The sequence below is a fragment of the Eleginops maclovinus genome, chromosome 14, assembly GCF_036324505.1.
Source record: "Eleginops maclovinus isolate JMC-PN-2008 ecotype Puerto Natales chromosome 14, JC_Emac_rtc_rv5, whole genome shotgun sequence".
NCBI lineage: Eukaryota > Metazoa > Chordata > Actinopteri > Perciformes > Eleginopidae > Eleginops > Eleginops maclovinus.
The window spans coordinates 761,811-773,393 of record NC_086362.1 but is presented as its reverse complement, the minus strand read 5'-3'; the positions used below and the strand labels follow the sequence as shown (position 1 = coordinate 773,393).

The 11,583-nt window shown below is 44.6% G+C and overlaps 2 protein-coding genes across 4 annotated transcripts; both read left to right on the top strand.

Moving 5' to 3' along the window:
• The first annotated feature begins 1,255 nt into the window (after positions 1-1,255).
• LOC134876093 (sialoadhesin-like) lies at positions 1,256-7,880 on the top strand. Its single transcript, XM_063900944.1, has 9 exons — positions 1,256-1,328; positions 1,462-1,500; positions 1,963-2,077; positions 2,477-2,616; positions 3,855-4,091; positions 4,367-4,690; positions 5,107-5,349; positions 5,933-6,058; positions 6,516-7,880. Exons 1-9 carry the CDS (start codon positions 1,307-1,309, stop codon positions 6,593-6,595), a joined length of 1,326 nt encoding a protein of 441 aa, XP_063757014.1. The 5' UTR covers positions 1,256-1,306; the 3' UTR covers positions 6,596-7,880.
• Positions 7,881-8,202: 322 nt separating this feature from the next.
• On the top strand, positions 8,203-11,017 carry LOC134876098 (coxsackievirus and adenovirus receptor homolog). 3 transcript variants are annotated; one of them, XM_063900950.1, is made up of 4 exons: positions 8,203-8,484; positions 9,770-10,110; positions 10,277-10,307; positions 10,681-11,017. In XM_063900950.1, the coding sequence occupies exons 1-4, from the start codon at positions 8,448-8,450 to the stop codon at positions 10,734-10,736; spliced, it is 465 nt and encodes a 154-aa protein (XP_063757020.1). In that variant the 5' UTR covers positions 8,203-8,447; the 3' UTR covers positions 10,737-11,017. The 3 variants fall into 3 exon arrangements, with proteins under 3 accessions (XP_063757020.1, XP_063757023.1, XP_063757022.1); XM_063900953.1 differs by having other exon boundaries at positions 8,214-8,484; positions 10,702-11,017; XM_063900952.1 differs by having other exon boundaries at positions 8,220-8,484; positions 10,699-11,017.
• The last annotated feature ends 566 nt before the right edge of the window (positions 11,018-11,583 follow it).

Sequence of the window (11,583 nt, the reverse complement as noted above, 5' to 3'; positions counted from 1 at the left end):
ACTGAATTGTAAACATTAAAGTAAAACTCTGGAAAACATTGGGGGGTTTTTAGGAAAGGATCCTCATTAAGCACACAACCAAGGCTTGTATTGATATGCCATTTTAACAAACATAAGTGAGGAAGCTTTCAGGTCGCAGCTTCTCTTGATCGCATGATGATTACCACAAGCAGACTTTAAGCCAGTAGGAAATGCACTCCTGCAATACAACCTGCCTTCAATGAAGACAAAGTGGAAAATGCTTCGTAGTGGAATTATGTATGAAGATGACTCCATAGCATCCCAAAATATTAAATCAACCTTCAGCTCATTTCATAGAAGGCGACAGTTTCCTGTTTTTGTCCGCTGCTGCAAACTCTCACCTCAGACCACACTGCAGACATCTGCAAGAAACCACAGCATTGGACATGAAACCAGTTTAAACCGGTTATAAAAACTAATGGGGGTGTCTGGTACAAGGAGTTTAAGAGGAGCTGGACCTGGTGATTGGACAGACCCGTGCTAGCTGCTTCCCTCTGTAGAGTCTCTGTCCGGGGAGGTCAGAATTATCTCTCTCTATGCAGATGATGTGGTTCTGTTCGCTTCAACTTTGAGGTCTAAATTCATCTGCTTCAGAAAGGTGGATTGCTTTGCAGTAAAATCTGTTGCTGCATAAAGAGTTATGAGAGAGGCAAAACATGGTTGCAAACATGGCGTCCTCCGAGTGCGTGACCGTCCTGCAGCAATGAAAACTTAGAAGCCTGGAGAATAAATTAAAGCAGTCCATTGTATTGTCCCTTCAGCTCGTTCAGTGAGCTGTATTCCTAAGAACAGCACGCTATTTTTCTAGCATCAGTCTATGACCTGTGTTCCCTTAAATGTAGGCCCATGGAGACCGCACTGCAGCGTTGGGAAGCAGATACCAAATGTAACTATTAAAAACATACTGTGGTCAAGGTGTTTGTGTAGGTTACATTACAGTGGGGATCAGCATCGTCCTGGTCGAGGTTTTCCTGGTAAAAGTCCCAATGGTTTGACCCAGAAGACCATAGGAGGGATTATTTATCGACTCTGGAAGAAAAAACAGAAGTCGTGACTAGGAGCACAGGGACCCTTTGCTTAGAACTCTTTCACTGCTGCTATTCATGCTGGTCTTTTAGTGTGAGTTGTGAAAAGAGGATGTGTGTTTGGTCTGTCTGCGTGAAAATGTCAGCAGGCATCATATACCCCCCCCCCTCCCCCCCACCACCCTCATGTGGTTAATATTCTCGAGACATTTGAAGAACACCACATTTCCGACCAGAAGGCCAGTGAAGCTGCAGAAACCATGAGAACACTGCGTTTGCTCCGTAAGTAGAGAAAACATCCTCACTCACTATAATCACCAGGCTCTAATTGGAAAGCCTTCGTTGGGGAACTTTCAGACGTGTTGTTGAAGCGTTCAAAGATGCTGAAGGGTTGAACTGTGAGTTTATGTTTCAGTGACGTTGAGTTTCTTCCAGACGTCCGTCGACTGTCATGGTGAGTTCTTTCAAACCTCACCGAAGTATTATGTAAAGACCATCTGAATCTGGAAAGTGCTCGCCGCCTCCTGTCTGTAAACGGTTTGAGCGCTTGTTGCGAAAAGAGGCCGTCTGAAAACCACTGAGCAAATAAAAAGCAGGAAATAAAGATCAGAACGAGCATACTTCATTCATCCTGAGGTTATATTGATTTTAGAATAACAACTAAATACTGAAAGGGAAGGACTCGAGGTCAACGTGCACATTGTAGATCTGTGTATATTCAATAAAGAACATTCAATCTGAACGTACAGAAGTGTTGCTGGAGACTCTTTATCTTTTTAATAATTACTGTGCAACCATTCCTTTTCTGTCGAGTCCGTAACCACACTTTAGAATAAAATGATTGGTAATATCTGTTCAACCCGTCCAAGTATTGAGTATTTGAAATGCAAGGTCTGTTCCTCTTCCTCTCCCTCAGCGTCGGTGATGGTCATCCCCAACAGGTCTCAGTTTTTAGAGTACGAAAAGATCTTGGTGCGCTGCGAGGGTTCGAGCTCCTGGGAATGGACGCCGTGGAGGAATAGCACAGGCCTGTACGCTAAAATAGGATTTCTATTATTCCTCATTAATAATCAATCAAAACCAACATCTTTCCCATTATTTCACCTTATTAATAATCTTAACTGTTTATATCTATTTATTTGCAACGTTTCCTACTTTTTTCCAAGTTGTGTAATGTTTTAAATATCACAAATGAGAAATTAATGAAAAATAATAATAATAAGTTAATAAAATAAAATATATTGTAATTCAAGAAGAGACCAAAATGGTTCATGTCTTATTTCCAATTTCTTATAACCAACGTTTGATTTATATTGTCTGTCCCTCAAAAGTGGACACGTGGAGCAACACCGCTTATTTCTGCCATTGAAGACGAATAACGCAGATTTATTTCCTTTGTGTAAATAATAAGCTGTTGTTGTTTCCCTCAGTATGAAGTGTGGAGCTGGCTGGGGCAAAAAGAATTCTTCTACATGTGAAATAGCCTCCGTGAAGCGGTCCGAAGGCGGGGTGTACTGGTGCCAGTCTAAATATGGAGACAGCAGCAACAGCGTCAAAATCACCATCGCCGGTAGGAAGAGGAACATACTCTCTGTTCTCGCTGAGGTTTTTCAGACGTCACATATTCGGACCTCAAAATTACTTTCGCTCAAATAATCATAAATCCAGCAACATATGGAGTCAACATGAACACGACAGAAACCTGCTAAAATACACTCCCATTCATTGTTTAAAGGGAACACATTTCCATAAAGGGAAGTGGTTTGTGTTTTGTTAGAGGCCCAGCCACTAAGATACAGAAATGAAAGGAAATGCTAGCATAGAGAGTCTGACTGAGGGGGAGATGGGTGCTGCTGGTGGGAGTAGTCACACCAAAGAGTACTCAGCTACGAGCAGCTCCTAACGAGGCGAGGCTAGAAGCAAACAGCTAGAACTCTAAGGCCAAGGAGAGATTGTGCAATGTCAACAAAAAGAGGAACAATTCCAGCCCCATAAGTTGGCTCCAGAATGGTATGTGTTCTGCCTCAGCCAATGTTAATCCTTACACAAAGTTTCATGAAAGAAGGGCAAATAGATTTCTCAAAATCCTTCTCATCGGGCAAGGCTAGAATCAACAACCTAGAACTCTATAGTTATGTTTTAGCAAACACATCTTAACACCCTGGAAAACTCCTGGCTCCAAGTTTCAGATGCCGTTTGAGAACAGCCCTGGAACACCCTGACACCCTCCACAAAACACCCTGACAAACACCGTGACACCCTGACACCCTCCACAAAACACCCTGACAAACACCGTGACACCCTGACACCCTCCACAAAACACCCTGACAAACACCGTGACACCCTGACACCCTCCACAAAACACCCTGACAAACACCCTGACAAACACCTTGACAAACACCCTGACAAACACCCTGACAAACACCGTGACACCCTGACACCCTCCACAAAACACCCTGACAAACACCCTGACAAACACCCTGACACCCTGACAAACACCCTGACAAACACCCTGACAAACACCCTGACACCCTGACACCCTGACAAACACCCTGACACCCTGACAAACACCCTGACAAACACCGTGACACCCTGACACCCACCACAAAACACCCTGACACCCTGACAAACACCCTGACAAACACCGTGACACCCTGACAAACACCCTGACAAACACCGTGACACCCTGACAAACACCCTGACAAACACCCTGACACCCTTCAACAACTTCTGGAAAGCATCCACAGTTTGTCCGTTGCATTTACTTAATATTAGTCGACAATTCTTCGTCTGTGTCTCATTGTTCAGGCGGATCCGTGAGTCTGCACAGCCCTGCCATCCCCGTGACGGAGGGAGACAACGTCACTCTGATCTGTGAAACAAATATTGTTAACCCCCAATCTGCTCAATTCTACAAAGACGGCTTCCTCCTCGGTGAAGCTGCAGGTCACATGACCCTCTACAATTTTACCAAGTCTAACGAAGGCGCCTACAAGTGTAACATCGGGAGGAACGAGTCCCCGGAGAGCTGGATAACAATGGAAGGTGAGGGCATTCACTCTTTATGTACTTTGGTTAATACAAGAAAACACCTTAAACAGTTTCTGGTTTTAGATAAATAAAATAAACATTATATCACAAAAGCTTAAAGAAATATTTAAAATTAAAATAAAGAAATCCCATTGGAGGAGGGAGATGCTGCCTTCAGGGTCCAACAGAGAAATACGACATCCCTGCATCACTGTTAATTTAGCTCCCTGAAGTCAGAGTTGCATCTAGTGGACAGTAGAGGAACTGCAGCTTGCACTTGGTCTCCGCAGATGGTTCGGACCGGGCCTCGCTCGTCGTCTCTCCGGCCTCCTCTCAGGTGTTTGAGTACAGGAATCTGTCTTTGAGCTGCGGGGACAACAGCAGCGTTGATGGGTGGAGGCTCTTCAGGTCGACCTCCACCACCGTCAGCACCAGCCCCACCGGCGCCATCACCGTGAACCTCGGAGGAAAGAGGTCCGCCTGCGGAGACGACTGGGGGAATGTTACGTCCTCCGGCTGCAACGTCTTCACGTCCAAGCTGGCCGACAGCGCCGTCTACTGGTGCGAGTCCCCGGTGGGGCAGCGGAGCAACACGCTCAACATCAGCATCATCGGTGAAGACCATCTCCTGAAGAACCACTAATGAATGAAACAGGAGGGGTGTCTCCATGTCACAAATAAAGTACTATTAGTGTTTCAGATGTTAGCATGTCAGTTAGCTACACAGCAGTTTTGATTCATTTGAGGTTCGTTGTGTTATTTATGTGAAGTTTAATTAATGAAGTTACCCCAACATATTCGGACTGCATCTTTCTCGAAACGCGTTTTAAATATTACCATGCTAACGTTAGCTTGTCAGTTAGCTACACAACTTGTCCTTATTTAATTATTTGCGGTTTGCATTTATTGTTATTTATCGAGCTTCAGGTAAGTTGAGTCCATCGTATTCTTTATTGTACGTTTTGGATGTTAGCATGTCAGTTAGCTTCAAGATGCTAGCTAGTTGTAACGTATGTTTCTCGGTGTTCAGAAACAGCGGTGATCCTGGAGAGTCCGGTCCTCGCTGTGATGGAGGGAGATAACGTAACGCTGAGCTGTAAAACTAAGGACCACGAAGACCTTCGCGCTGATTTCTACAAAGATGGCTACTCCATCGGGATGGGGGCTGACGGTAACCTGACCCTCCACGATGTTTCCAGCTACGATGAAGGCGTCTACAAGTGCAGCATCAGCGGCGAAGGAGAGTCTGCAATCAGCTTCCTCTTCGTCAGAGGTGAGGAGGGAAGATGAGGGAAAACTGGAGTTCCGAAAATATTAAACAAATCCCATTAAATAAAATACACAAAATCAAATGAAAGCAATCAATAAAACGGGTTGTATAAGCTCAACGTTTCAGGTTGTAAAGCCTGATTATGGTATTTAATAATCAACCAGTCCTTATTGAGACATCTGGTGCTGAGTGTAGAAAAGATTTATTTGCTCAGTTTATTAATTTAAATGTCATTAAAGCAGAACAAAAGCTGCCCTTATAATATACTAACACATGGTGGTTCTGACCCATTGATTCAGAGCCATGTGCAGAACATCTGATTCTAGTATCCGACTTTACCTATGGAAGACTCTCATGTGGCCGATAACAATAAGCACATTCATCTTTACTTTTTATCCTTTTATTGCAGTTTTCCGTTTTTTTAAATGTAAGTCGCTTTAATAAAGGCAGGATTTACCCATACATGTAAGGCATTGCACTAAACCCTGGAGCTGGTGGTCGTCTTTGAGGTTTGGATGTGTTTGATTGGCTCTGAAAGTCTGTTTCCGTGCGGTCTAATCAGGGGATATTTGTGCTGTTTCTGAAGGTGCCAGCGCTCCACGTTCAGACCGGGTCCGCTTAGTGCTGACGGTGTTACGCCACCTGGTGGTTTTCTCCCCGTACTGCGCCTCCACCTTGCTCATGGTGTCCATTTACAGACGCAGCCCCCCAGGTAATACCTTTAACATTCTGCTGATGTTGAGCAGGTTTTATTTCAGAATCAGGATCCCTTTATCCGTCCCACAGAGATGAAGAAAGGGATCTGATTTTAAATGTCCAGATTCTGCTTTTTTCATCCATCAAATTCCACTTTTAAAGTCCAATAAAACACACAATAAGAACAACAGATAACATGTTAGTACAGCACGGTAAAAAACGTGTTTTAAAAAGTGACAAAATATACAAAGATTGAAGTTCGATTGGAAATGAATTCAAATTGCAGGAGGGTCTATCAGGGGTTGTTCTAGATCTGATCTTGTGTATAAGACATATCAATCCTCTGGAGAACTTGACGCCCGTAAGCAACAACGTGACGTCAGAGCTCCGTAAAAACAAACCTGTCTCTGCCGTCTGCCGAGACATTTGTCACCATCTTCGTTTTTGAACACATTTATTCTGTGCCTCCGCAGGAAGAAGGAGGCCTGTCGCCGTGACGACCTCTCCACCCAGCGAGGAGGCCGACGACATCACCACCGAGCATCGCTTCTAAACCCGGTGTTGATTCGCACGAAGATGTTTCCCAACTGGCCTTTTATTCCCCAGTGTGCAGTATCGCCTGAAACAAGGCCGATTTTTCCACACTTTTGGACAGCCAGTAAAGACCCGGGACGCAGATATAATGCGCTGATATAATGCGCTGATATAATGCGCTGATATAATGCGCTGATATAATGCGCTGATATAATGCGCTGATATAATGCGCAGATATAATGCGCTGATATAAGTTAGAAGTTAGAATCGGAGGATGAAACCCTCTTTATTAGTCACATGCATGCACACAGCAGAGCACACACAGTGAAATTAGTCCTCTGCATTTAACCCATCCTAGTACTAGGAGCAGTGGGCAGCTATCGTGCAGCGCCCGGGGAGCAATGGGGAGGGGGGATTGGAGGTGTCCGGTGCCTTGCTCAAGGGCACCACAGCAGGGCCTAGGAGGTGAACTGGGACCTATATGCGCTGATATAATGCGCTGATATAATGCGCAGATATAATGCGCTGATATAATGCGCTGATATAATGCGCTGATATAATGCGCTGATATAATGCGCTGATATAATGCGCTGATATAATGCGCTGATAAATGTGTAGCATCGTTCGTAAGGAAGGCACATTTCTCCAAGCTTTAGCGCACAGATTTATGTGCTTCTGCTTTCTTCAGTTACTGTACTCATTTCCCGCGGGTCGAGAAGAGTGTTGTGGTATTGCTCAAAACACGGCATGCTTTCACACCCACAAACACTCCGAACGGACTTATTCATTGGCAGGTGAAAACATGTCAAACTGTTCTCCATCCCATCACAACTCTTATCCAAACGTGAATATTGTTTTCGTTCAGATCGAGTCGATTATTCCGAGCTTCTGGTCCACATTACAGGCATCTGAAAATCACAGAGTGCAGAATGCACTCACAGCAGGGAGCAAAAGCACCCAAACACAGACTGAAACGAGACGAGGGTCTTTCAAAGCAAACTGCTGTTTCTGTCACTCGGACTTTTACCCAGAACGTGAGTATCCTTGTTCCTGAACGAGCTTCATCCCCATTAAAGGCATCATAACGAGGAGTTTAAAACTACGGAGACCCAAGATGGAAACGTTGGTTACTCAGGAGGGGTTTTCTTGGAAGTATTTCCCCCCAGGGGATAAAACGATCACAGAGGAATGAGGATTTCCAAAGAACACAGACTCGGTTCAATGTGTATTCTAGCTGTAGTTTTTCACGGAGGAATGAATATTGTTCTTAATAAAACTCTGTCGTTTGGTTTTCCTGCATTACACATCGTCTCTGGAGTGATTCCTTTATCCCTGACTTTCCTAACAAGTCTGGATAGGTGTCTAGCATTCTTTATTCAATGTGTGCTTTTATTTTGAAGGAAATGAAGGAACTTCCTGTAATTTGTTTTTGAAGGTTGGAGAAACTTTCCATCGGTCAAACCGGTTTGGTTGGTGTTAACTCCGTGTATTTTCACAGCCTGATGCACACACACACACACACACACACACACACACACACACACACACACACACACACACACACACACACACACACACACACACACACACACACACACACACACACACACACACACACACACACACATTCTGAATAAATTGAGCAGTTATTCTCAACCTTTTTAAGTTTCTCTAAAAGTGTGAATGGATTCACATTGAACTTGGCTTCTAGAGGCATCTATAGCTCGTCATGTGACCGTGGCTCCTCCCTCCTCTTTCTCTTGTCTCTGATTGGACAGTTGAATCAGTTGTATGCCATGTTTTGATTATTGCTCTTCATCAGCTGCTCACATGACGGCTTTCACACCAGCACAAGTGTAGCTGTACTCCTGATGCTGGGCTGGATTCCATATGGTCTGGCTCCAACAGGTAAGTGTGTGTGTGTGTGTGTGTGTGTGTGTGTGTGTGTGTGTGTGTGTGTGTGTGTGTGTGTGTGTGTGTGTGTGTGTGTGTGTGTGTGTGTGTGTGTGTGTGTGTGTGTGTGTGTGTGTGTGTGTGTGGTGTGTCTTCGCCTGCTCTTGCTTCAGCATGTATTTATTGCCGGTGTTCTGAACTCTGAGCATCGTGCTAGTTGGATAGCGCTAGGGAAAGAGCCACGAGGAGCCGGGACAGGGTCCGATGCTGGAGGTGGTCTTGATACAGGAAGTCAGATTGGGTTGAAACTGCAGGAGAAAAGCGGTTGGACAGGAAATGGTTCAATCACTAGAGACATAATCTCTTTCTGTTCGGTTGATCCTCTCCTGAAACTTTACATCATTATCTGTTTTCTTATTCCATGAACCCTTCAGGAGTGTCTCAGTGAAAACTCTCTCAATCCCTGCTCCTGTAATTTGAGAAGATGAGGAAGTGCTCTGATCCTCCACTCAAGAAAAAGTACAAATACTAATATTTAGTAATACAAGTAAAAGTCCTTCTTCCAAAATCATAAATCCAAACCCTCTGCCGGCCTTTGACAATTTCACATTCAGAAATGGATATGTATTTTACTGAAATAAAATGAACTGAAGGGTTAAAGATGTGGATCTAATATACATCAGGGTTCAGGCCTCATCTGATAACAGGGTCTCTGCTCCCTCAAAATGCAGATTCTCTTCCTCAAACGTTAAAGTGATGCCAGGAAACAATCTCTCTGTGGGTCAGAAAGGGTTTACTGAGTCCAGAGATATGGAGATGGGGTCAGATGTCTGGTCAGACGGCAGAGACAGCTTACGGAGAATAAAGAGGGGATGGATGTCCGGTGGGTCTGCGGGGGCCGAGTGGCAGGCAGCAGGCTGACACTGAGACTGAGATTTCTGATCCTTTCTTTACTCTCCTTTTTTCTGGAGAGGAAGTAAAGGAACCGGAGCTCTGGATCTATTTGTTGTTGGAGGTGCGATATATGACTCAGCAGCTTTAAGACGTGAAGACACTATTATTGTAATGCAGGACCTTCACCTGAAAGTGGGCGGGGCTTAATTTAGACGTCAGTGATGTCAGCGCCTCATGCTGTGTTTACTAAAGAAACCCCGGATTTGGGAAAGTTCTCTGAAGGATAAAGTGTGTGATGCTGAAGTTGGAAGAGCTGTGGAGGTTTTAAAGCATTGTAGGAATGTGTATTAAAATAATAATGCTGAGCTGAACTGCTGCTGACTTTTGCCTCTCTGGTGTTCTGTAGAGGTGATCCCAGAGGTGAAGGCAGAGCCTGGCGGAAACTTCACTCTTCCGTGTCACATTCCTATAGATGCTTCCGTCGCACTGTTGGAGTGGAGCAGAACTGATCTGGAGGATCCCCTCTTGTATTTCAGAGATAACAGGCTGTATGAACAGTACCAGGATCCCCGTTATCGTGGTCGTGTTGAGCTGAAGGATCCAGAGATGAAGAACGGAAACATCTCTGTTCTCCTGAAGAGCCTCAACACCGACGACACGGGGACGTACCAGTGTCTGGTTGTACCCTCCAACAATAATCGCAGGAAGAGAGTCGCGGTAGAGTTGGTGAGCTCCATCCGTCTGAAGGTGAGTCTGTGTTTCTGTGTGCATGATGTAAAGATGTTGATGATGCTCTGTGATCAGTAGATAATGTCTGACAGGAAACGGGTTCTGTTCTCCTTCATGATCAGCTGTTCTCCAACATGAGGGGAGGTCCAGTCAGTTCCTCACTGCTGTCTGTTTCTATCCTCAGGTTCTGAGGAACAACCAGGGGGTCCCAGAGGGTACGTTTGGTTGGTGATTTGTCTCGTTGGTGTGGTTGTTGATGGACTTGTTGTGAAAGAGCTGTGGTGAAGAGACCATTAGAGTGTTCTGATGAAGACAGACTGAGCGTACTGATTATCTGACATGTCACAGACCTGTTTACCCCTGACTGTCCCCCATCCCCTGCCTCCCCTCTGTGAATATCTCCCTTGTCCCGGTGGAGGGGCTTACTAATGAACCCAACCACCTGCACTACCTCACCTGGGGGGTCCCCTCTGAAGTCAGATTACAGGGTCATCAGGTCGAGCCTAAAGAGCTTTCTGTAGTATAACAGTTTAGACTTAAACTCAGACACCGCTGCTCTGTAATCTTTTACAACGTCTTCCTCTGAAGTGTGTCGTGCCTTTACAGCAGAGATGACCAGAAGAGGCTATGATTCATGGCACTAATACGAAGCCCATCAGAACATCCACCAGTCTCAAGTAGGATCAAAGTGGAGGACCTGTACTTCCAGCGGCTCATGAAGAAAGCCACTGTATTATCAAAGACCCCCATCATCCCCCATCAGCTGGCAGGTGGTACTGCAGCATCAGGACCAAAACCACCGGAATCAGCACAGTTGAACTCCTGAGCGACTCCGTCTCTTTGTTGTTGTGTTTCTGTTGTCGTGTCCTGTAACTGCACTGTGTTGAATAAACCTGTGACTCCTGATGGGTTCCCTACGGCAGCAGAGTGTGTGTCCAGTGTGGTTCTAGTACTGCAGGTGTCCTGAGTCGTCTTTACCTGAGTGGTGTTTACCTGTGTCTTTTGAAAAGTGTTTCTGAGGAGATTCTCCTGAAATGTGAAAGTATTGAAACTATTCCGAAGTATTGGTTGTTGAACACTCACTGAAGTATTTGTTTTTATATGATGATTGAACCGACAGCCTTCTATAAAAAATACAGAAACTAAATCAGACCCTTTTAAATATCAGGTAGTGCACAGCAGAAGTTCAGTGCAGATGAAGTTATATACCAACTAATGAGGCACACGTTATAGAAACCCAATAAATAAAAACAAATACCTTTGCCAAATACATATCCATTAGCTGCTAATGCTAACAGACAGGTTACAGTAGATATGGGACGGTTTACTTTCATCAGAACTCAAGAAGACATATCGTGTATGTAAGTAACATGATTCCACACTCAATGATTGAGTGGCTCCTCCTTTACGACTCATTTTGAATTATCTTAATTTGAATGGATTTATTTGAACAGATTTTACCTTCTATGAAATGTAAATGTGTTCTGTACT

Coding starts and splice junctions, on each gene's coding strand:
- LOC134876093 (XM_063900944.1), top strand. CDS start 1,307: ATGAGAACACTGCGTTTGCTCC. Junction 4,092..4,366: donor GAGCTGGATAACAATGGAAG/GTGAGGGCATTC, acceptor TGGTCTCCGCAG/ATGGTTCGGACCGGGCCTCG. Junction 5,350..5,932: donor CAGCTTCCTCTTCGTCAGAG/GTGAGGAGGGAA, acceptor CTGTTTCTGAAG/GTGCCAGCGCTCCACGTTCA.
- LOC134876098 (XM_063900950.1), top strand. CDS start 8,448: ATGCTGGGCTGGATTCCATATGGTCTGGCTCCAACAG. Junction 8,485..9,769: donor ATATGGTCTGGCTCCAACAG/GTAAGTGTGTGT, acceptor GGTGTTCTGTAG/AGGTGATCCCAGAGGTGAAG. Junction 10,308..10,680: donor CAACCAGGGGGTCCCAGAGG/GTACGTTTGGTT, acceptor CTTCCTCTGAAG/TGTGTCGTGCCTTTACAGCA.